Genomic DNA, 24,279 nt, shown 5'->3' on the forward strand with positions numbered 1-24,279 from the left:
AAATCCCTGCAAAAACACAAAGTCTTTTTTTAAAAAACAGTTCTAATTCTATTGGCAAATTATTTCAATTATAGCAAGACATTTTTGCATGTTATAAATGAAATAATCTGCCAGCGGAACTATCATTTTTAATCAATATTAAGAAATTATTCACTTAAACAAACTCCTATTTCTTGCTGAAAAGTTACTTGTAAGTTAGTTTTGTCTTATTTCAAGTGCGCTAAGATATTTGCACTAGAAACTGGACCAAAAATACTTGGTAAGACTTTGTGATTTTGCAGCGATGAATCATTCTTTCATTTTTATTCCCCAAGAATCGCCTGTTCAGAAATGCTTTGTCCATTAAAATACAAATTGAGGCTCATCAATTATTTGGCAAAACAAGATTTTGTTATAAAAATAATAAAAGTAGGAAAAACAGATGAAGAAGCCGGAAATTCACAGTGCAGGGCCTCCTTTTTCCAACATCCATTTTTTTAAGTGTGTTTAAAAAGTCTCTTATTCTCTTCCTGAGAAAGTTGTTGTACTATCTTCTTGCATCCTTTTTCCCTTTAAGGTTTAGATCTGAAAACAAAACAGAATTAAGTAGGAAATCAGAGGAAAGTGAAAATATTTTCATCGATTGACTCCTGGTGGTGTTGTTTCTTCTTACCTCCAACCTGTCCTACCGCCCGCCGTACAGGTGGATCTTCACAAACGAGATGGTCTCAATGATGTCCTTGTGGCCCTTCTCATAAATGACAAAGATGTATTTCTGGTCTTCTACAGAGTCACCGTTCAGAGATGTAAGGCAGGAGTAGCCGCTCGGCCCCGGCCAGATCTGGACTGCTTTGTTCTCCCAGGTTTTTCCGTTCGTTAGCGACCATCGTAGCGTCAGGTTTACTCCTGAGGAGAGTTCAGTAAGGTTGGATATGGCTCACACTACGGCCTAGATGGACCCAATTACGATTTATTTGTCTTAAACACTTCCAAATAAATGCGACTTGTATATGATCTCCAGTGTGAACTGCAAACGGCCTGAAAGTGTCCTGCGTGCGCAGTAGAGGGAGCAATAATGTCACATTTAGAGAGCGTACTCAGTGTTTCGCCAACTGCCATAAAAAAGAAGCAGAAGAAGAAGTGCTCAGTGTTTGTAAAAAAGTAAAAGAGAGAAGCTATATGAAGAGAGAATTTGAAACTATTAAGGAAAATGTTAGGTTTTTTTATTTAAAAAAGAACTTGGGTAGTAAGTAAGCATATACAAATCATTATTTGATTTTTTGAGTAAACTAAATTTAAGATAGACAGACAGATTTAAATCCTTACGAACCAGTATACCAGTAGGTGGCGATAATGCTACTTAACGTCTTTTGTCAAGCGCCAATAACAACAAGAAGAAGAGCTCCGTGTTTGAGGAAGTAAACATGGATGCTAACGGAGGAGCTTATTGATTTTAAAGTTGTTGTCCGACCGGAGCCAGAATATTAACAACTTAATCCTCATTATCGTCCGCCATCGTTGTTGTTTTTCTTCCTACTTGCGCGTATCAGGACGCAGAATAGTGACGTTTGTCGAGTATCAATGACGTTCCGTTCAGATGAACGCGACCTGGGCGTTAGGATTCAGGTCACATTTGAAAAACTCTGGATCGTATCGGATCCAAGCGGCCTGGGTTACATTCGAAAAACAATCCGATCTGTTTTGTTAAAACTGTCATAAAAAGATCAGATTCAGGTCGCGTTAAGGCGAAAAAAAAATCGGAATTGGGTCATTTCCGGCTGCAGTATGAACGTAGCTTAAGCTAGGTAACTTTATCTCTTCTGATTTTACCAACAAAAGCGAATATTTGTAAAGGTTTTTACTCTTTTGGTCGCTGGACGGGTTGGTGAAGTAGAGCACTCCGTCTTTCTGCAGAGCTCCAGCCGCGACTGCGGGATCAATCAACGCGGTGTCGAAGAACAGCTCTTCTACGGGGAGAGTCAGGCCTCCGTCCAAGCTGCGCACCACGATGCGGCAGTGGCAGTGGTAGTTGTTCTGGTTCCGGACGTTGATCATGATGCTGCCGTCCATCAACTCAACCGGCTGCAGGAAGGCAGAAACAGACGGACAGAAAGGAGGTATGTTAGGAACAGTGATTTGTTTTCCGGGGCATACAAAGCTCAAAATCCTTATAAAAATACCAAATATTATTTTGTTTATAGAATAAAAAATGGAGACCTTTGGTGCAACATCAACAGAGGTTTGAACCTTTGCAGTTGAGGCAATCAGGTATTAAGTAACGCATCATTTATTGCATTAAAAGTAAATAAATATTGTTTGTAAAAGCAGTGAGTGTGGCCAAAAAGTCTCCAGTAAGGGATAATATTATCCAACACCGAGTTTTAGTTAGTGAAAATATAGGAAAAATGGAATCTGAACTTCTGTTGAATGTGTAATTATTTTTGTTTAATTTTTGTTCCGTTCACCCATCCATTATCTTGTCCTGAATCAGGGACCCAGGAACCGTCTGCAGTCCTTGGAATATATTTTAATATAGATCTAAAACTGTTTTGTTTGTTTTTTTTAAATGTTGGATACAACACAAAGCATTTCTCTTTTATCAATCATATTTTTTTTTGCTTTCATTTTGTTGTCATAAATGAAAGCAAACTTCCTGAGACTTCTTTCTCAAAAGATGGACTTGAGCACAACCATTCTTTAAACTAGGATAAATGCAGTAAAGGTTTTTGAATGAAGTTCTCGTTGTTGTATAGTAAAAACATTTTCTAAACAGTAAAATAAAACACATTCAATATAAAAAGTTGAGAATCTTTACTTTTATTAAGGCAAACACTTGAGAAACTATGTTGGACCTAAAGTAATTCCTTTTTTAAATTGTAATATTGCATGTTTGATTTATTTTTTTATTTTTTTATTTTAAATTTTTATTGTAAAAAAAGGAATGATAACCCCTCAAGACCTTTGGCGATAGTAGTAAAACTTTTCATAACTAGATTTTGTGTTGAAAAAAAACATAGCAGTCACCAGGGGGCGCTAGATCTCAGATTCAGACTAACATCAGCTGTTTTTCAGTGACTTTACCTGATATTAACATGTAAAACATTTAAATGTAAACAAAAAGCAAAAACAAAAGAAATTTGGAACTGCTCACCATACTGCTGAAATACTTGGAGTTTTCTTAGTCATAGTTGGAGAAAACAGCATGTTTCTGCTACAAACAGCGCAATAAATAAAACAAAAAATGGGATCCTGCAGCGTGCAATCCTCTCTGTCTGGACAGAAATGTACCTGGCACTCATCAGGGTTGAAGTCCTGAGATTTCTTCGGTTGGTTGTAAGGGATGCTCTTGAGGGCTGCTCCGTTGCGCCACGTTTCTCCATGATCGTCGCTCAGGATGCAAAACACTCCGTCCCCCTCAATCGTCCCATGGCCGCACACCACCAACCGCCCCTTTGCAGGATCAAGGCGCTTCTATAGTGCAAAAGGACACAAAGGGTGCAGAATTTAACAGCTCTTATTGTTATCACACAGGTTTTTATCATTTTTTTAGGTAAACAGAATGAATGCATCACAGTTTTTGTCTGAAAAAGGGCAGCTAATATTGCTGCAAACCCCACACATCCTGGACACAAACTGCCAGAGTGCTGTATAGGGCTGCAACAAATGATTATTTTAGTAACTTGATTGTTTATTCTGACGACTAATCGAAAAGAAAAAATGTCACATTCTGCAGATTTTTTATCATACGGTATTAAAAACACATAACAGAAATGTGTTGCAACAAAGTGGAAATCAGACGCCCCCCTTCCAATTAAAATATGGTTTGGGAGATCATTAGCTGTGTGACCCTAGAAAAAATAACCTATTGGATGCAGAATAGAAGTAAGACTTTTTATAAAACGTGGCAGTCATTTTTAAGGTATATGCAAAATCTACCAGCACATTGGATTGACTGATCTTCCTGTAATGGAGCTGGACTCACAGGATTTATGGGCGAATCTGATACCATCTGTCTCTCAACCTATTTCCAATTCATATACATTTTTATTTCATCCTTATTGGTTACCCTCCTCCCCCACCTTACTCGCCCCTATCCAGTCCTTCTTGTCATTTGGTTGTTGTGTTATATTATTATAAACTTATTTTACTTTAGGTATGTCTCATTGTTTGAATTGTGTTTTATTGTGAACCAATTTTGTCCTGTCAGTTAATACTTGTGATGTTATTACAAAAATCCAAAATAAAGTATTCTTTAAAAAAAATAAACACATAACAAAATACAAATAATTCAATTCCGTTTTTAAATAAGAAAGCAAATACTTTATAGCCGAAAATGCAATAACATAGCATTCCTTTAACTTATGGCTGATCGTTTGTAACAAAGGATGCATAATAAAAACAACATAAATAGAGATTAGATGTAAAAGCAAGATAGATTGTTTTAGTGTTGGAAAACTTCTGTTGGTTTTGCTTACAAATGGAAAAAAAGCTTCTAATTTCATCCGCAATCATGTGAGAGAGATGCCTGAATGAGGAACCGCATCAAATTAAATGAAAATGAAAATAAATAAATGTACCTTAAATGTACCTTAAATAGGTGACTTCCTATTTTATACTAAACTATAAGATTTCAAGGTCTCTTTTGTAGGAAAAGAGGCAAAGGAAAGAACAAACTCATGAATTATTTTGTTTATAGGTTGTAGCGACACAGTAACTGATAATCTGGTGCCCGCAATGTAAACAGCACTTTCAAAGTCCATCGTTCCTGTTTGGACCAGGAATAAAATGTCCTCAAAATACCCAGCTGCAGCAACTTCCACAATCACATCCTTCCCTTTGGAGGAGGTCTGAAAAACACGTAAAAATAAATCTACCTTCCTGTGCTACAGCATAACTTTACTAGAAGTGTAGAAAAATTAAAAAACCAAGTAACATAACAGCTATTATGTCGGATAAAGACGTGCATTGCAAATCTTACATGACAAAGTTTTGTCATATTAGAAAAAAGTAAAGAAATTGTTGGTGCGTATAATGGTGTTATTGGTAATTTTGCAAAAACAAAAATAAAAGCTATTTCTTTACATTATTTTTTTCTTTGGCCCATCACAAAGCGTTGCCCTGTCGAGTATCTGCACCGAAATCCACAAGAAAACAAACAAAATGGGAGCAAATTAAACAAATTATCTGCCTGAAGCCTGCGTCACTGGGCAAAAAGATGGTGACAAAGACGACGCAACGCCCAGTAATGTTTGCAGAGTTGTAAGCAGGGAGATAATTTTCACTTCTCTTTGTCCACCAACAGATAACCAAATCACTCAAACTTGTATTGATATTAGGAGAACAGATAATCCAAGTGAGTCAATAAAATGTTGTTTTTAAAACATAAAAGGTTAAAATTATGCTGGATGGTTTCAGCTCTAACATGCAGTTCCTCATTTTGGAAACTGTTTATCTGCTCTTTGCACGCTCTATTTTTAGCTTTAATATAAAGCTACATTTTAAAACAATGTTTTTTTTTCCAACATAAAACTCAGCCTGGAGACTGTTCAGTCTGACTGTCTCCTGGATTGCAACAAAATGCCCAGAACAACTTTTATTATCAAGCGACTGAGGCTGGGATTCTCTTTCTTTCACTGAGAATTGAAAAAACATCTGAGCTGATGCAGAGGGAAACGTTTTCATTTCATAAAGAAAGAAGCTGCTGACACCAAACGCAACAGCAAACATCTCAGAGGTTTCACATCACTTTTAATGGACTGTGGCAGGCTTCGCTTGTGGCTAATTTTGCTATAAAATCATGTCATCACATGCAGAGTGTTGCATGAAGAGGGATCCATAAAACCGGGTTTTCTCGCTGCAACCTGGCCTGATTCAACCTAAAACTGGAGATGACATGTTGGTTTGTTTTTCCAGCTCCAGCTTACATGAAAAAACGCAACATTTCCACGCATATCAATATTTTACACTTAAAACTGGGGGCAAGGATGGATAAATTAGGGCATTTCTTTTCAGTATGGAGTGAAACTACAAAGGAAGGTAAAAATGTATGAAATTAACACATCAACCTAAACAGCCAGGCTGAAAATCACGATTCTGTTGCTGTCCACAAACAGTTTTCATTCACAAACTGACAAAATGTTGCAAATTCACTCTGACCAGATCAGATAAACGCAATTACAATTATATACGAGTATGGCAAGTCTCAGTGTAGCTACACAACAACAAAATGAAATACAAAATTCAGCTTTAATAATCCAGGTGGATGATTTTTTTTTTTAGAACATTTGCAACCTGGAAATCAACATATTCCTTTGCCCACATCTGATGTTTATTGAGGCTTTTAGGGTGATTTTTTTCCCCTGACTCGAAACAAGAACTAATTTCGTTTCCTGTTTTATTGTAAACAGAATTGAAAAACAAAAATACCACAATTGTTCAATGTTTAGCTATGAAGGAAACAAAATAAACGCTGTTGCTCACTCAGGAGCTGAATACCTTTGCAGTGACTCAGAAAGATTCTTCTAAAATAATTATCTCAAGCCTCTAACTATGTGCATGTGATGTGAAAGATATAACATGCACATGTGATTTCTTATGACCGCAATAAAATGCAGCTGTAAAACAGGCCATTCAGCTTAAAGATTTGCTAATTTAACAGTTAAAAATCTTTCTTTGTGGTTGTTATCCCTAAATTAAAACTGAACTTGGATCTGCAGACACTCCAGGACTGTTTTAAATGTGACTGGATTGCAGAAAACATGGCGCACCTTCTCAATTTGAAGGTAATTATTCGCTAAACAGGTTTCTGCTGCTGCTTTCCTTGCTGTAGGCACTTTCTGCATCTCCACCATCAGTTACAGTAATACTGTGCAGGAGGAAACACCAATAGTGTTGTCCTGTTTTCATCACCTTATCAGCAAAGTTTCAGTCAAAATGCTGCCACTACACAGAGTGTGGCTTCCTGAAAAATAATTTTAACCTGAGATAGAGCAGTGGGCGCATACACTTGGTGAATGCTGTCAAAAGTTGTAATAAACCCTATGAAGTTCTGCTTGTACATCTAAAACTTTTTCGTCCTTCTCCTTGATAAATATGATGGAAAATTGTTACTTTGACAATCTGAAAACTACATTTTAAACTGCAGCCTCCCAGCTCCGTCTCCCAGCAACCAGCACAGCCACGCCAGGGTTTCTGCAGGTTTCACTAACTCAAATTTAAGACATCTTAAGACTGCTATGAATAAACTTTAAGACCTAAATTATAACAGAAATGTACAAAAAAACGGCATATTTTATATAGTAGTGCCGAGAAAAGACGAAGTATCATACAGGTTGGCAATGTTAGAAAGATTAGTTAAATTATGCTAATTTTAATGATGTTTAAACTTTAGCGCATGTTGAAATATTAGACTGATCATGATTGTTTTGAGTAGGCCTCAATTTAGGTTAGATTTAGACTCATAGTTTAATCAATATATAACTTAATCAGTAGAACATTTTTCTTAAATATAATGATCAAGATTTGATTAAAATTAGTCTAATTAAACTAATATTTCCAACAGCAACAAAAGTGTCATCCAGCCAAATGGAGATAATTTACACTTACCAATGATAGAAACAAAAGAGCAAGCTAGCTAACAAGGTTTTATTAGCAGCTAGTTAGCGGTAGCCTCAACTGAGAAAAATAAACTACATAAAATACAAAATTAAATAGTAATGCCACGACAAAATGTAGGACTTGCGTTAACGTATTTAAGGCCAATTTACAGAATTTCTCATTTTAGATGTATTAATTTAAACCTTTTAAGGATGCCTGCCGCAATTTGGAAGCGTGTGTGTATCGTGTCAAACTGTTTTATTGAGGGATCTGTTGTGAAAAATCAAAGCAACAACAAAACAATTTTGTCTTCTTTTTTCAATTCGGCCATAAAAAAATCATAAAGAAAATACAAAAACAGAACAAAAGTGGCATAAATGAACAAGAACAACTCATTAGAGGTGTATTAATTTAGCTAAGAAGAGCTATGAATTCAACACAGGCAGCCGATTTATCGGCACAGATTTCCTTAATTTTGGGAGATCGGCTGATACTTACCAATCTTGTCTACCTCGGCAAAGGTCTAAAAACCAACCTCTGTCCTCTTCTGCTCTGCAGTGAGAGACGTTTGGCTGACAGACCGGCCCACCAGGTCAGGTCTGCACGTTGGCAATTAACAATATTCACCCCACTGTTGCCAACTCTGCAACTTTCTTGCTATATTTAGCGACAGTTCAGACATAAAATTGGTATTAGCCAAAATTGAAATCGGCAAGTCAGGCTTTTTAGAGCTCAGTAATCGGCGATCGACCAGAAAACTGTAATCGGTGCACCACTAATTCTCAGGTCTCACCCACCTCCTTTTCTGTACGACTTATATTTGATCACATCAAAGATCAAATCAATCCTTCAGTTAAAGTTATCAATATATTTTAGAAGGGGTCCCCAAGTCTTATTGAGTCCAACCAGGATTCTTACAGTTCATGTATGAAGAATTCTAATGCGATGTTATTCAAGCATATCGGGGATCTCCTTTCTCACCTGGATGCCGAATCCCGGCCCAGGAGCGAAAGCCTTCACTCCCAGCTGGACCGAGAGGTTTTTGGGTCGGCTCCAGCTCAGGCCGTCGTCCCAGCTCTCCACCATCATGGTGCTAGCCGGCTTGCAGTGGTACAGGTGGAAGCAGATGCTGTAGATCAGAATCACCGAACCGGCCTCTTCGTCCACAACCACGGAGCCCAGGTTCAAGCCATCCGTAAAGCTGCCATCGTCCACTATGAAGGCGGTCGGAGACCAGGTGTTTCCTGTAGCAGATGATGGAAGTGAAACAGACCTCAACTTTCTGGAAACCAAATGCTTTAACGTGATCTAAGAGTCTATCCAAAACCCATAAGTATGTGAAGCTTTATTTGATATTTTTCAGTGTGGTGGTCCTGCCTTTGTCAGTGGATCGCCTCACTGCGATAAACTTTGCTCCTATGTCACCGGACGACGACTTCCTGCCCTCGGCGATGGCCAGCAGGCTTCCTTGGGGAGTAAAAGTGATGAGCGGGATTCTGTAGGTGTTCACTTGACCCTGGGCGCCGCTCACCCACAGCAGCTGCTCCTCAAACACCAGCGGGTCAAGCTAAGCAACACAGAAAAGGTGATAAAGAGTTAGCGTTGAGGATAGTAAAGGCTGACAAAGGGAAGGATAAATAGTTTGAATGTTTGAGAGCAGAACAGGCTGAGGCATGAAAAAATATCTGTATCATCAGCAGTCTTGTTACAGTCTGGTGAGTATGTGAAAGGGAAGAACAAAGCAAAGCCTTGAGCAACCTCGCCCGCATTTCTCTGCATGTTGTGAGAAAAAACAGCAAACAGGTGAAGAAAACATGATTACACCTGAATAATACTAGAATGTATGTAAACACCTTTCTAATGAGCCTTGGAGTTTAACATCTGGAATGACTGCGGATATATTATATCATCAGCAACATTCAAACTCTACTTTTAAACTTTTTTCTTAAAGGGCGGTAATATATATTTTCCAGGTACATTGTGCCGTTTTATAGCACAATCAAGTAGCTATGTTACCTTTCGCTGTCATAATAATGCTGAATTTATCAACCATAACCAGTTAAATTTGATGCTTCTGTCTTTTTAAGAAGCTCCTCCTCTGTCTTACACTCCGCCTTCATTAAGTGATCACATCAATGCTCCTCCATTATGGCATTTACAACCATTCTTAGGAAAGCTGGGCTGATAATTAGTTTTTATAATAAACTCAGGCAGTACCACCAAGTGTTTACTATAATGTTATATAACATTATACCATTATATAAACATTAAAAAAACGTTGATTTTAAACAATGCTGCCCTTTAACAAAATTTCTTCCAAGTATTTTCAGAATTTAATGACGATAACTCCACTTTAACAGGAAGAAACCTCCAGCAGAACCTGGCTCCGTACAAACAATCATCTCCCACCACTGACTGGAGGTTTGAGGAGACAGAAAAGATAAATAAAAAATATTCCTAGAAGCAAGAAGTCTGGTTAAAATTAAAAAATTAAAAAACAGCCCCTTTTTCTTTGTTTTGCTTCATACAAACGATATGGAAGCATGGAATCTGTTGAAGTTTAAATTTTTACCCAATGCTAACGTCCGTCCGTGACGTATGTAACGCGCCAGTTCGACGCTGTAAAGCGTACTGGACGTTGCGTACGCTGTCAGCAGCCATCCTCCGCTGCGAAGAGAGACGTACCGAGCCGAACGAGGCGACTGTTAATGTTAATTCAGTATTTGTAAGCGCGACCAACACGGACTGAACGTCATCGTTCACGTTCCCCGCTGCCGTTGATAAAAAAAAAAAAAAAAAAAAAGAACAACGCAGAAAATTTACGTCATCGTTCAGAAGTTCTCTGTTCGCTGATTGGCCCGGTATAGAAATCTGAAATGTGAGACTCTCCGTTGAATATGTCCGCAATATTCTGCGCAGATAAGAAGACTACACTCTTTGGATAACATTTCTACAGACTGAATAGACGGCAACGTCAGAATTGATCAAATTCTTTGTGGAATCGATTCAACAAAATATCAGTAACATTTCTCAGATATTTCTGTTGTTGACATGGTAACGCCCCAGTGTTGCTGCAAGTTTATCAGCGGGGTATCTATGATGCAAGTCTCCACATAAATTGATCTATTGAATTGAGATCTGGTGATTGTGGAGGCCATTGGAGAATGGCGCTATCATGCTCCAGAAACCAGTTTCAAGTGATTTATACTTTGTGACATGGTGCATTATCCTGCAGCCTTCAGAGGAAGTCATCATGAAGAGATGGAAATGATCAGCAGCAATACTTGGGTGCTTAATTAATGCTGAATTGTGTCAATAAAATATCCGCAATGCCTCCACCAGCCTGAACCATTGATATAAGGCAGGATAGATCAGTTCTTTTATGTTATTTTTTTCCTAATTTTGACCCAATAATATGAATGTTGCCACTGTAATCAAGACTCACTGGACCAGGAAACGTTTTTCCAATCTATTATTGTTCAGTTTTGATGAGTTGGTGCCAATTATTGCCAAAGTTTCCCATTCTTAGCTGACATGAATGACATGTGGTGTGGGCATCTGTTACTTTGGCTCTTCTGATTTAAGGCTGCAATGGTATTCAACATACCTTGATTGTATTCAGTGGTTATTTAACCCATTGTTGCCTTTTATTATTCATTATTTGTAAATCCAACAACCCTTGTAGTTTCTAAATTGCATAACTTCCAAGTTTTTCTTCCGCCTGATACTCAGTTTTAGCTTCACTTCCAGTGTACCTAATAATAAAGCTGGTGAGAGCATATTTGCAGATATCTTAAATAGAAAACCAAACAAATAGGAATAAGAAAGTAGAATATAATGTGGGAAATCTGAATTGACGGGGCTCCTAGCATCTTTAGCCCCAAATCCGATTTATTTTGAAATCTTGAGATATGAAGATATGTAGAGTTTTTACCTTGGGAATCTTGTCAGTGAAACTACTGTATCCAGGTGGAACTGAATTATAATTGAATACAATTAAAAAAATGTAATCTGACACACTGTGAATATGAAACTGCCAAGGCATTTACTTTCAATGTTGCTCTTCATGCACAACAGTAGGTTATATAGAATATTTGTAATAGTGCAATGGTTCATTTGTTTGTGTTAAGTGACAAAAAGACAATTTTCAAAAACTTTTCAGCAGATATAAACAGCTTGGAATATTTTTTTTCCCCAAAAGCCTGTAAAAAAAATCACGAGTCCAAATCAGCCTTACAGAAAAGTCTGGCTCCTGTAAATGTGGAATAAAGAGGGTGGAGTTTGACACTCCATCTGCTTTATAGATGACATAACTGAATTTCTCCATTTCGGTTTAAATGAACCACTACATTCAACAGCTTTATTGGCACGGCTTTTACCTGCTTCTACCAGCAAATAACAGCGTTATAGCATAATAATGATAGGTTAATAACAGTTTCAGTGTACCTGAGCCGGGCTGTAGGCACAAAGACATCCGGAGAGCAGCGCGCTGAGCAGTAAGAACCCAGCAGAAGTCCAACTTCCGGTTTCCATGTTGGATTCAGCTCCTCCAAGTTTCTTCTTCTTCACTCCGAACAGATAAAATTAAACGCAACGGGAGCCGAGCGACCAAGCAAGCCACTAAAAACCAACTCTGTCTCTCACTGACTGGTGCACATTTTATGCTCTGTTTATCCGGTAGGTCATATGATCAGGAGGTCACGTGACTGCCGCGATCTGTCAAAATAAAAGAGGAAATGACGCAATTTACGTCGCATCTATCAAAACCATAAACCTCGTCTCCGTTCACTTTTTTTTGTTTAATTTTTTAGGAAGCGCTACTTTTTAATTTTGTGTTTGTATTATTTCCACAAACTTGTGTAATTATTAAGATATTACTATTACATATTTTTACTGCTACTATAAATAATAATATTATACTAATAATATTATTATGAAATAGTGAAATATTAATAAAGAAAATGGTAGAAATGTTAATTTGTTATTATGTATGTATAGGTGAAAACTTACAGCTACTACTGCTATGACTATTATAACTATAACTACCAATCTTGGCTACTTTTACATTTCAGATTTAGTTGCTCTCGTCAACTATTATTGCGTCTTCTGTTATTATTAGTAGTAGATTGTCGTCATTAATAACAATCTAGATTGCTTTCTATATTTTTGGATCTGGATCCTAATCTTTTTATGAATGCTACGGTTTCACAACACAAACCCATAAAAATAATAGTACTAATAATATTCGCAGTTGATATAAGTAGAACAGGGAATTGGTAGCAATCTTAGCATGTTATCAAAATTATAAAGTAGTGGAAATTCAACAATATTCAACAATACTGCTACTTCTGTCGCCATCGCTATAAAAATCTAAAACCCAAACATCAAGTTGTAATTTGTAACTGGTCCTTTTCATATTAATCACCCAATAAAAACTGTACAATAAAAGCATTTCTCTCAGTTATTAATTGATTTACTTAGTTTTTCAACTGTAATACAGCAATACTACAAAGCGGGTTGGGTTCAGTTACCAAATTCAGCCACAAGGGGGCAGAATAGCCCAAAAACTCAATAACTTTCCAGCGGATATAAACAGTCTCCAGTGGAACAGAGATTTTTAAATTATACTTTTTAGTTGTCCAATCGCTTGTGGGGTTTTCCTTTTTGTGTGTTATGTTAATAATCCGTCACACGTTGTGTTTTCTTGTTCCGGAAGTTTAATTTTAGTGTAAGCAGAACATTCGCTTCCAGTGTTTTGGAAAACTGAATTTTTCTTTCAGTAAAAAGCAATTTTCTTACAGGTTTAGTGAGAAATCTGTGCTCTATAACTAGGTGTTTTTCCCTACATATTGTGAAATTATTATTTGGTTCAGATTGCAGCATTAAGTTAAAACTCACAATTCAAGATTAATGAAGTTAAAAACAATGTTCAGACAATTTGTCTCTTATTAAATCAACTTCATGAACTAATTTCTGAGTTAAAAGCAAAAAAATTCAATTATTGACTTAAATTGCATTTTCAAGGCAGCAGTTGGACTTTCATTTCCAAGTTAAACAACCTTATGTGAAATATTTTAGTTAAAAAAAACAAAGATATTAAACATCATGAAGTCTCTCACCCACTCACTTCTCTATATTTATGCAGCTCTGTGGTTGGGACACTTCCCATTTATTTATATTTTTGTCTTCAGTGAAAGAACCATAAAAATATCTGTACTCTTGGTATGACCTCTTCTGACTCTTTGGACTTCATGAGTTAATGTGTAACAGCTCCAATAAAACGTCAACAAGCTGACGTATCGTTACAAATCCTGATCAAATAAAAGCACTTCATGCATAAAAAAAACAATTATTTTGAATCCAGACGTCATTTTTAGACCGTAGAGGAGTTCAGCTCGGTTTTCTTCTTGCTCCTCCTGCAGACATGAGGATCACAAACCGCATTCCTGCAGTCATGAGGCGCAGCTGATCTGAGTCACAAGCCAGAGAGCGAAAGAGAGGAACAAGCTGAACACGTTCAGACACGAAAAGAAAGAAAAGTCAAAGTCTGAACTGGCAACCAGCTGCTTTCAAGGAACCAGTTTAAAAGGCTCTTCACTTCTCAGGAAGAATGACGACGCGGAGACTCATCGACCAGAAGATGGACTTTCATCTGAGCCACAGGTGGGAAACATTCGGTCCTACTAAAAACAGCATCTCCGGATCCGTAACGCTGGTTTTTGATTCCATTTCTCACTGAAATCAAACTTTTTAATTGAGAAAAAGTTTGAAAAACGTTAGCAGACTTCCTTTTGTTCAAAGATACACAGGCTAAGAAACGCTTTTCTGTTAAAAGATGTGACGTCTAATCCTTGGAACATAACTCACAATATTCAAGTTCAGTTTATACTGAGCAGGAAATGTATTGGTGTCATGTTTACAGCAACGCCACACACTGAAAGATGCCGTTTTCAGATAGCGACTTTCTTACTAGTAATTTGGTCTGTGTGGTGACAGAGCACTCAGCATGCTGCTTACGATAAGATAGGCTGCTTATTGCATACATGCAATCTGCACCATCAGGCGATCAGAGCTGTGTGTCAGCAGGTCTTCATTAACGAGGAAGTGAAAATGAAAGAAACTCAAGAAGGTGGGGTTGTGTTTTCACACCTCTCTGCCAAAAATGTGACAGAACCGCTGATGGAGGGAGAAGGTTGGGTCTGTAAGAGGGATTTTTACTTGATTCTGTTAACACAAACACAACTGAAAACAGTTTCTAAAAAATAAAACGGAGAAAAGGTCTGAAAGCTAAGTCTGAGAATTAGAGCACGAAGTTTCAGTGTCACTAGAGTAAATGTCATGTAGGAAGTAAAAGCAGAAGTAACCGAGTTTCCTGCTGTTTGTCATGCTTCTGCCTTTTAAGTGAACAGTCGACGTGTTTATGAGAGATAAAACCTGAGGCCGTTTTCAAAGCTTTTCTGACATAAAGGTTCTGCTTTCATCAACCATGAAAGTTTTCCACTTCACGTATCGACCCAGAAGAGCTCATGGCACCAGCTGTGAAGCCCGAGGCAGCTTTTTAGAAACCGGTTATAACTTAACACTGGTCAACAGCCAAAAACGCTGCCTGGGCCTTTTCAACTGTTTCAGGGTCATTTTGATGAGCTGCATCCAAAAATCACATTGGTTTTGCACAATCGGGTCAACTTTCTGAACTATGGAGCAACATGAACATCAAAATGCACAACTTGTTCTCACATCTGGATCAGTTTCCTGAGGATCTGGGATAAATGAGTGATGAGGAGGAGGAGAGATGAACAAAGTTCAATTTGCATGGACTTTCCCTTATCAGTGTTTATTATTCAATTTACAGAAATCCAAGTTTGTAACATTTAATTAATACACTCTGTTAGGAAACAGAAAAACCTTTATTGGATGACAAATATTAACAGAAATGAACCGATATTGTCACAAAAATGTCATCAATTTAGTCAGAAGATAAGATTTCTATAAATCAAATTAGAATAAAAACCTGACCAGATTGAGAAAAATGGACGTCATCTTTGGATTCAGCGGTGCAAAAATAGTCCTAATTCAGTTGAAAAAACATGGAAAACAACTTAAAAACCTATTTTTTTGTAACGCGGTGTTATTTAATGCTGTTAATTATGCAGAGTTAGTTATAACTGCAGTTTTCACCCATTAGTTCATCAATATTCACTTTATGGCCTTTGATATTTGAAAAACAGGTTTTATCGAAAGCAAAACCTGTTTAATGCAAATGATAAGTCTGCAGTAAATACAAGAGGATTGCTTTGAAACTCTTTCACACAGAGCTAGACAGTTATTTAAAAAACGTCTCATTAAAATATACTTTAGATTACTCCATACAATATGAATTATGCAAAACGTATAAATCCAGTTGTTTTAATTGTACATTCTTTCCATTCTTGCTCATAAACTTTCACCAGTAAAGCTATTAGCTTCAGAGTTAGCGGCGGCCATTTTCAAACTGTTTTTGCTCCAAATTAAACTCATTATTTTAAAATGTTTTGAACAATTTCAAGTGCCCATTAGCTAAACTTAAAACCATTTATACCAGTTAAATTCTCTATTTTCAGCCAAATGTTTTTAATCTTCACTCACGTTATTCAACAGCTAAGCTATTAGCATTAGCATTAGCATTTGCCACTTTTGTAAAAGTGAACAACTGTTTTCTTACTTTTAGCTATTTGGTGTTAGACGCTGTCCTTTTTTTCCGTCATGACGGCATTCAGCCATTTTTATTTTAAGTATATATTACTGTTTTGCAGCTGCTGCGGTTTATTGCCCTGAATATTGTTGACATTTTGTTATTTGCTCCGTTTGTTTGCTAGTTTTCTGCAACCTTCAGTGTTTCAACTGAACAATCTTAAAAGACCTTTCAACATTGGTTTCAGCAACTTAAGAAACAGAGTGAATATTGTTGTTGGTGTTTAAAAAAACACTAAAATATGTTTATGTCAGTTTTATATTAGTTCCACTGATGACTTTGTTTATAAAGTTACTGTCACATTAATAAGGAAAATCCCCAGAATAATGATAATTATGGGGTTTTTTTCTGGACCAGTTAAAGTTTAAGTAGGTTGGTAGAGAGATTTTATTTTTATTTTTTGTTCAGGACCTTGTGACCTTTGACCTAATGGAGGACAGGAATGGGGATTGCCAGGCGTCGGAGGAGACTGCTGTGGACTTTGAAACCAGACGAACCCAAACGGACCAACAGACCAACAACAACAGATCCAAATGGACAAACGGTACCGACATGCAGCTTTTATTCTTTTAATATCAAAGGAATATCTAGAATTTATTACGAGTTATGTTATATTCAGATGAAATTAATGTTCATTCATCAAATATCTATCAACAGGTGGCGCCATTTCACTTTATTTTATTTATTTTTTTATGCTTCAGTTAGATTTATTGTCAGTCAAGAAACTTTTCGACTGAATCAAATACAAATATTTTTGCATAATATAAGCAAATTGAGTTTAGGTTCATTAACTGGTTGACTGCTATTAGTTATATCTAAATATATTTACAAAAATAACTTTAAAAATATCTATTTTTTAAACCAGTTTGTAGATTTTTAATTTCTGAGTTAAGTTATGTTACAACCACAAACTTCCATTAATTGTATTAGATTTATATGTGATAACCAAACACAAAGTAGTGTATTATTTGGATTTGAAAGGAAAACAATACTTTATTTTTACATTATTTTATAAATAAAAAATTAACATTTACTACACATTTGTATTCAGCACCTCCTTTTTTACAAGTTGTTATGCTTTTTGGTCACATTTTATTTTATTATGGATTCATTGGGGAATGTTTTACAGTTTCAATGTGCTAAGATGACTTTTTTTTTGAACAAACACTTCAATGTTTCCACATAGTTTGATTTGTTCATTTATTGCCCCTCTTTAAGTTTAAACCCTTAAATCAGGGCTGAAAACTCAGTTATGGGCCTAATCAAAAATCTTTTTAAACGGGCCGGTTATGCCAGAATGTATCGATAAAACCATTAAACCGTTAAAAAATGAAGAAACAGCTGTTTGTTTGTGTTTTTTTAAATGAAGCACTGAACATCTCTTTACACTGGTCAGTCCCACAAGGATTTTCTGATTGTTTTTTGTGGCATTTTCCAATCAAAATAACAGATTCTGTAGCTACTTTAGAAATATGTGTACTAAGAAATCTTAATATTTGAGCTAATGTGTGAGGTTAAATGTGACTTTTTATTACTCGCCGTATTATTTACGGACTATAACTTGATATCTAGTTAAGGCTGAGGCAACAGTCACTTAAGCCAAAGGTTTTTGACCAATTTTGAGAAAGATTTGCAGTAAAATCATGAAAAAAATGTGGAGATTGATTGATTTTGCGTGAATTTTGCAAACTTAATTGATGTAATTTGTTATATATATTTGTATATATAGTATGCCTTAAATAATCTTTTCTTTTTGTCTTTGGCAGGTCAGTGTATCGCGGCGATCCCGACCAGTTCAACGCTGAACCCCAGATTTGATCTGGATCTCTGTCGATCCAAACTGGAGCAGGAAGGATTTGAAGTTAGTCAAATCACTTCATTTTACAGTGAATACAGGATTTTAATTAGTTTTAATTATTTTTTACTGTATGTTTTAATCAGATTCCTGTGACAGACATGGAAGATCCACTGAAAACAGCTCTGGATGTCCCTTCAATCAGAAGATACATGGTTTTCAACTCGGGCCTTTTCCACTTTGTTCTAGCGCCGGTATTCAAAGTTTAGCCAAATCTTTTTCTGCTTTTACTTCTTCATTTTCACTTCTTTAACCACTTTGGGTTTTTTCAATCTTCCTTATTAACTTATTTTTGTCTAGAGAGTCAAAATATGAGTAACGTAGACACAGGAAGCGAGCATTTCCTTCTTTCATCAGGTGACAAAAACTACTTGTGTAACTTCTAACGAACATTGTGAGTTGGTCTTGTAGATTATGCTAACAAATGAACAAAAAAATAAATAAATACACGAATAAATACAGTGCTGCATTAATAAACTCATCAAATGATCTGGTTGGTGTGCAACCAAAGAGTCACACTCTGTAAAAACACCAAATCTTACCAAGTATTTCAGTCTAGGTTCTAGTGCAAATATCTTATTACATGTGAAATAAGACAAAAGTAACTAATCAGCACAAAATAGAGGCTTGATTTAAATCAATAATTATTTAATATTGATTTTAAAAAAGTACTAGTTACTTTGGCAGATAAATTTACTTATACAAAACATTTTCCTCGTGTTTTTAGTGAAATAATCTGACAGTAGAACTACAACTTGGTTGCTAGGTTACGGGCGAGGCTTGGCAGGCGTTGCTAGGTAACGGCGCCAGTGGAACTTGTACTTTTTCATCAATATTAAGAAATTATTTACTTAAAACAAGCTGCTGTATCTTGTTAAAAAGATACTTTTACGTTAGTTTTGTCTTATTTCAACTGTACTAAGATCTTTGTACTAGGAACTAGATAAAAAAGACTTGGTAAGATTTAGTGTTTTTGCAGTGTAGATATCTAAACACCTCAGTTGATGTTTTGTGGAACCATTTTTTGCTGCATTTATCTAAAGTTGGACATTTGTTTTTGCTTAATTGCTAAGTTAATTAGAGGCACACTGTCAATGTCTGTTTTCAAGTTTACTACAAATTCTTTATTGGGTTTAGTTTTGGACTTTGACTAGACTAGGGGTTGCCAAACGTCCGCCCCCTGGTGGCAATTCTCCATCTCCACATGTTATAATTTAAATAATCTTCCAATTAAATTAGTATTTTTTCATCAATATCAAGGAATTATTTACTTAAAACAAGCTTCTAAATCTTGCTGATGAGTTACTTCTGAGTTTCTTCTGTCTTAATTCAATATTTGCACTGCAAACAAGATAAAAAATACTTAAGATTACATGTTTTTGCAGTGTGTTTATTGGCATCTTTGATTTTAAAAAATGTGTAAAAAGGTTTAAAATGAATTGTAAATTAATCTTACATCTTTCAATCTTACAATAATCCTAATTATTGTAAGATTACATGAGTAAATGACAGTTTGAGTATATATTAGAAAGAAAAACTTGCCGTTGGACCATTCTTTAGAAATACAGATGGATATACTTAAATTTTTGAATCTTTTGCTCCCACCAGGTGCTTTATGTGGTGCTGTGGTGTGGGGTTTTCTCAACCCTCCACCTGTACATCACCGTTACCGACTACTGGGTCCTCATTCTCTCCGTCAGCCTGGTCTCCATCCTCCTCACCACCGCCATCATCTACATTCTTCATCACAGTAACAAAAATGTAAAGCGCTACGTTTTAACGCACAACTGGACACGTTTGTATTCAGAAGCAAACTAAATTTCTTCTCTTCAACCAGATCAATATCAACATCGACGTTCGGCTGATCCAGGTGAATGAGAGAATGATGAAACATAAGCTGATGGTGGGCGTTGCCGACTGGATCCAGAACTGCACCGGACACATGCAGGTACTTATTTAAAATCTGAAAAGTGTGTTTTAATTTTGCTACAAATGCTACAAAATATGTAAAGAAAAATCAACTTTTTGAACGTTTTCCTCACTTTTATTTACTATTTGGCATAAATGTTGTCTCATACCTACTTTTTCCTCAATATAAAGGAATTATTCACTTAATACTAGCTTTTATATCTTGCTGATTAGTTAGTTTTGTCTTATTTCAAGTGTAGTAAGATATTTGCACTAAATACTAGATAACAAATACTTTCAGTTCATCTGAAAAAAACCTAAATTAAATAATTTTTTCACTGCACAACTATGTACAGCAAGGTATTGCTCTGTGTAAAAACACACTGAAGTTTGTTGCTCTAACATGACAAAAACAGATGAAGTTTTATAAAGTCGCAGATTCACCCCAGTTGATCTTTGCGATGCTGTTTACCAAGCTGGAATCAGATCACAGGTTCACAAACCGTTTGTTTCCACTTGTTTGTGTGTCTCTGCAGCTGTACTTCGTGTACTGGGACATGTCTTACTGCTGGAGGACGCTGTGTGAAACTTTAGAGGAGCGCAGCTTTGTGACAAATGAAAACCAGGTGAGTCGACTGCAAGTGGCCTGCTGTTTGACTGACTTTACTGAAGCTCCGCTGGTTTGCCCTCATTCATATTAAATAGAAGCGTAACTCCTTGCTTGGGAAGCCGTCTTTGTCTCAGTTTAAGCATGAATTCGAGGGGGTTGCGGTACTTGTGGTTTCCAGTCTTGTGTCAGAACAATCAGATCAGTCTCTCTCCTCAGAAAACCATGAAGAGCAGAATGTCACATCTAGTCTTGGTGACGGAGCTCCCTCCCATCAACCCCGAGGCCGGCGGTTCAGATGTCGAGCAAGACTCTGATGAAAACAGACCTCTGCTGAGAAATGAGGACACGGGGTGCAGTACACCGTCCAGCCAGCGGGGGGACTCAAAGGTCACCTCTAACTACAGCCTTGTTCCTGAAACTTCACTACCTGCTCAGGTGAGATGAGAATCATGGGGATGAGTGTGTGTATGGGGATGTTTTAATAAACAAATCCTGTTTGTAAGAAAAACAGGTTTGATCAGGTTCTGAGGCTCTGTTTGGTACAAATTAAGGTATTAACCCTTTCACTGCAGTAGACAGCTATCTCAAAGCCATTTTCTTGTGTATCTTGCGGATTCTTATGCTATAAATGCACACAGACCACTGAAGTGGACACTCATACAATACACTATGATGCCAACTACTGGCCATCCACTGCCATTGCAAGAACATTTTTGTTAAATCCAACATGGCAGACAGACGAAAAAGGAACTCAGAAATATCCAGTCCCTCCTTCTACTGTAGACATCAAGTAATGCCTAAACACCAATACCACTGATGTATTTTCCAAATAACAACTTTGTATTGGAAAAAATTACAATTGATCATCTAGAAAAAAATACTAGAACAATTTGTTTTCTACTAAAAAAAAATCCCATCTTTTTTATGCCTTAAGAAAATCAAAAACACTTTGGAAAAACATAAAGAGTCATAATTAATGCATGAAAGGGTTAAATGGATTTTGTGTAATTCTGTTTGAAAAACCTAAATGTATGACTGAAGCCGTTCAAACAGAAACGTCCACTTATAAACATTATAGGGCGTCTAGTCTTCCTATTGTTCAGGGACTCGACGGGTTCTGTGTCTCAGTGATGATCCATTTTTGGTGTGAAGTAGGGATGCACCGATTGCAGTGTTTTGGCCGATCATGATTACCGATCTATAAAAAGCCTAACTTCCCGATTCCGATTTTGGCTGACACCAACTTTTTGTCTGAAATGTTGATAAATATAACAAGAAAGTTGCTGAGTTGGCTATTGTTAACTACAAACATGCCGACATGTTCTGGTGGGCCAGTCTGTCAGTCAAACCTCTCTCACAGCAGAGGACAGTGGTTGAAGCAGCCTAATTATGCAGCATTTTTAGGAAATTGTATTTAGGATTGAACAGTTCCAAATGATACACTCAACTTTCAATGAAATTTGCAGTTCCTTAAGACCTCTTGGGAAGCCAGCTGTGCATTGTCCAAGGAGAAAATTGTCTACAAATAAGTGCTTTGCTGCAAAATTCCAGCAGAATTCCATTTTGCACAATTTCACGATCAACAGAAACAAAACTGCTGTCACGAACTGGATGCCAAGATTTACACCAACATGGACTGAACACAAAGGAAACGCCTGGTCCAAAATCAACACAATCATGGTCAGACGAGGCAAACATTAAGCTCTTTGGTCACAATGATTGGGTTTGTTTGGAGAAGTCCATGTGATACCATACAATGCTAGTTGTGAAGCATGGCGGTGGCAGAACCATGGCTTGGAAGGCTGTTTTGCTGCCAATACTTACAGATCGTTGTATAAAGAAGGTGAAATAATGGAGAAAGACTACCTCCTGATTCTCTAACTTCGCCTCTGGTGACCTTTCAATTTTGCTCTATTCTTTCAGGCTAAAGCCTACCAACTTCTGATGACCTACGGTGCAGTGTATGTGAAGCTGCTAATGTCTGAGAGGCTGTCGGGGCCGTCCCGTCACCGCCTGCGGCCCCTGAGGAGCCACTGCACCAGGGCTCCGGTCTGCCTCTGCCAGTACATTAAAACCAAAGTCCTTCAATAAAAAAGAAAACTGAAAACTGAAGGCAAACAGACAAACGAACAGGATTTATCCTTCTGGAGCCAATGTGGATTTAAGTTACGTTGATCCGCTGATGGACTCGTTGGGACCGTAACACTCTATATTTTGTTGTTGTTGGTTTTTCTCTTCATCCTGTGAGGCAGCTTGTTTTATTTTTACTTGCCTAGCTTCTGATTTTCTGCCAGCTCTGTGTTTGCACCACCTGGGTGTTAATTTGTTCGCATTCAGCCAAATGCTGTCAACATTCAGCCCAACTGCTGGCAAACAGCATTTATAATGGTTTATACATGACAATCACCACCATATTTACTATCTAGAGTTGTTTAAATTATTTATACAAATGATAATTACGCTGTAGAGCTGTTTGATGTATATATAGTATAATATAGTGAGCCACGAAGAAAGCTTTTCTGTGCTGTGAACTATAAGGACCTTTAGTTGAAAAGGAATGGATGGATACAATGTTAATCACATTGATTCACACGTTAACTCTTGATCAAATGGAGAAAAGAAAGTACACCCACTTTCAGTTTGAGCTTTTATGCATCAGGACATAATAAATATTATCTGGTTTTTAGTATTTAGAATATTTTTGGTACAATGTGCCCTGGAATGTAACAAAATATTTTTTTCTAAAATACTCAAAAAGAAAATGCAGCTTTTTGAATCATGATCTCTATTCTCCATCTTAAAGTTGCAGTACTTATTTTTTTTTTATAAAACATATCTTTTACATATTTGCTAAAATCTGTCACCATATTGTGAAAGTGTAATATGAGACAGAAAATCTTTGAAAAGCCCAGACACCTCCACCTCTTCTCTGAGCTGTGATTGAAGAAATGCACCACTCCCAGCCAAAAAGAGCCAATCAGAGCCAGGAGGCGGGTCTTAGCGCTGCCAATCATCTTCATGTACGCTGTTAAACGTGTTAATGATGAAGAAACAACAGGAAAACCATTAATCTGCTGTAATTGGTGGCCATGCTAACTAGATTTAGCATTCATGACATATTACACTATGCTATAAGGATGAGCAGGTGCAGGCAAGGGTGATTGACAGCACTAAGACCAGCCTCCTGGCTCTGATTGGTTGATTCTAGTTTGCACTGGGAGAAGGCAAAGGAGCTAAATGTTTTTCACATATTATCTGTCTCATAACATACAGTCATGACAAGGTGACAGTTTCAACAAATATAAAAAAAATATTTTTGTAAAAGTTACATTCTGCAGCTTTAGAGTCCAAATGACAACCCTGTAGCGTAAATATCAGAGAGGCTGAAACTTCACCCTATAAACATACTTCTTAGAAAGTCACTGTTTATCTCCCAAAAATTAAGATAAAAAAATTATATTCTGTCATTTTTAAACAGACAGATAGGGTTTCTAGTTAAAAAAGAGAGAAAACCCAGCTTGCATTGGATTAAAAAAGAGATTAGAGAGAAAATAAGAAGGAGTGGAGCCAACCTGTGTCTGTGAGATCACAGATGGCCAT

General features: G+C 36.8%; 2 protein-coding genes across 2 annotated transcripts; one reads left to right on the forward strand and one right to left on the reverse strand.

Annotated features, from left to right (window-relative positions):
• Positions 1 to 233: 233 nt before the first annotated feature.
• neu1 (neuraminidase 1) lies at positions 234 to 12,275 on the reverse strand. Its single transcript, XM_005796492.2, has 7 exons — positions 12,022 to 12,275; positions 8,953 to 9,142; positions 8,557 to 8,819; positions 3,268 to 3,450; positions 1,842 to 2,061; positions 653 to 885; positions 234 to 564 (listed from the first exon to the last, which is right to left on the reverse strand). Exons 1-6 carry the CDS (start codon positions 12,106 to 12,108, stop codon positions 665 to 667), a joined length of 1,164 nt encoding a protein of 387 aa, XP_005796549.1. The 5' UTR covers positions 12,109 to 12,275; the 3' UTR covers positions 234 to 564; positions 653 to 664.
• A 1,641-nt stretch (positions 12,276 to 13,916) lies between these two features.
• Positions 13,917 to 23,909, forward strand: tmem268 (transmembrane protein 268). The gene is made up of 9 exons (XM_005796491.3): positions 13,917 to 14,238; positions 16,715 to 16,850; positions 18,073 to 18,167; positions 18,248 to 18,355; positions 19,770 to 19,922; positions 19,999 to 20,109; positions 20,606 to 20,695; positions 20,896 to 21,114; positions 22,603 to 23,909. The coding sequence occupies exons 2-9, from the start codon at positions 16,736 to 16,738 to the stop codon at positions 22,768 to 22,770; spliced, it is 1,059 nt and encodes a 352-aa protein (XP_005796548.1). The 5' UTR covers positions 13,917 to 14,238; positions 16,715 to 16,735; the 3' UTR covers positions 22,771 to 23,909.
• The last annotated feature ends 370 nt before the right edge of the window (positions 23,910 to 24,279 follow it).

Source organism: Xiphophorus maculatus, chromosome 13 (assembly GCF_002775205.1).
Source record: "Xiphophorus maculatus strain JP 163 A chromosome 13, X_maculatus-5.0-male, whole genome shotgun sequence".
In the NCBI taxonomy this organism is placed as follows: domain Eukaryota; kingdom Metazoa; phylum Chordata; class Actinopteri; order Cyprinodontiformes; family Poeciliidae; genus Xiphophorus; species Xiphophorus maculatus.

Coding starts and splice junctions, on each gene's coding strand:
- neu1 (XM_005796492.2), bottom strand. CDS start 12,108: ATGGAAACCGGAAGTTGGACTTCTGCTGGGTTCTTACTGCTCAGCGCG. Junction 8,820..8,952: donor GAGGCGATCCACTGACAAAG/GCAGGACCACCA, acceptor CATCTGCTACAG/GAAACACCTGGTCTCCGACC. Junction 2,062..3,267: donor TCAACCCTGATGAGTGCCAG/GTACATTTCTGT, acceptor GCCTTCCTGCAG/CCGGTTGAGTTGATGGACGG.
- tmem268 (XM_005796491.3), top strand. CDS start 16,736: ATGGAGGACAGGAATGGGGATTGCCAGGCGTCGGAGGAGACTGCTGTG. Junction 18,168..18,247: donor TGGAGCAGGAAGGATTTGAA/GTTAGTCAAATC, acceptor TGTTTTAATCAG/ATTCCTGTGACAGACATGGA. Junction 20,696..20,895: donor TTGTGACAAATGAAAACCAG/GTGAGTCGACTG, acceptor CTCTCTCCTCAG/AAAACCATGAAGAGCAGAAT.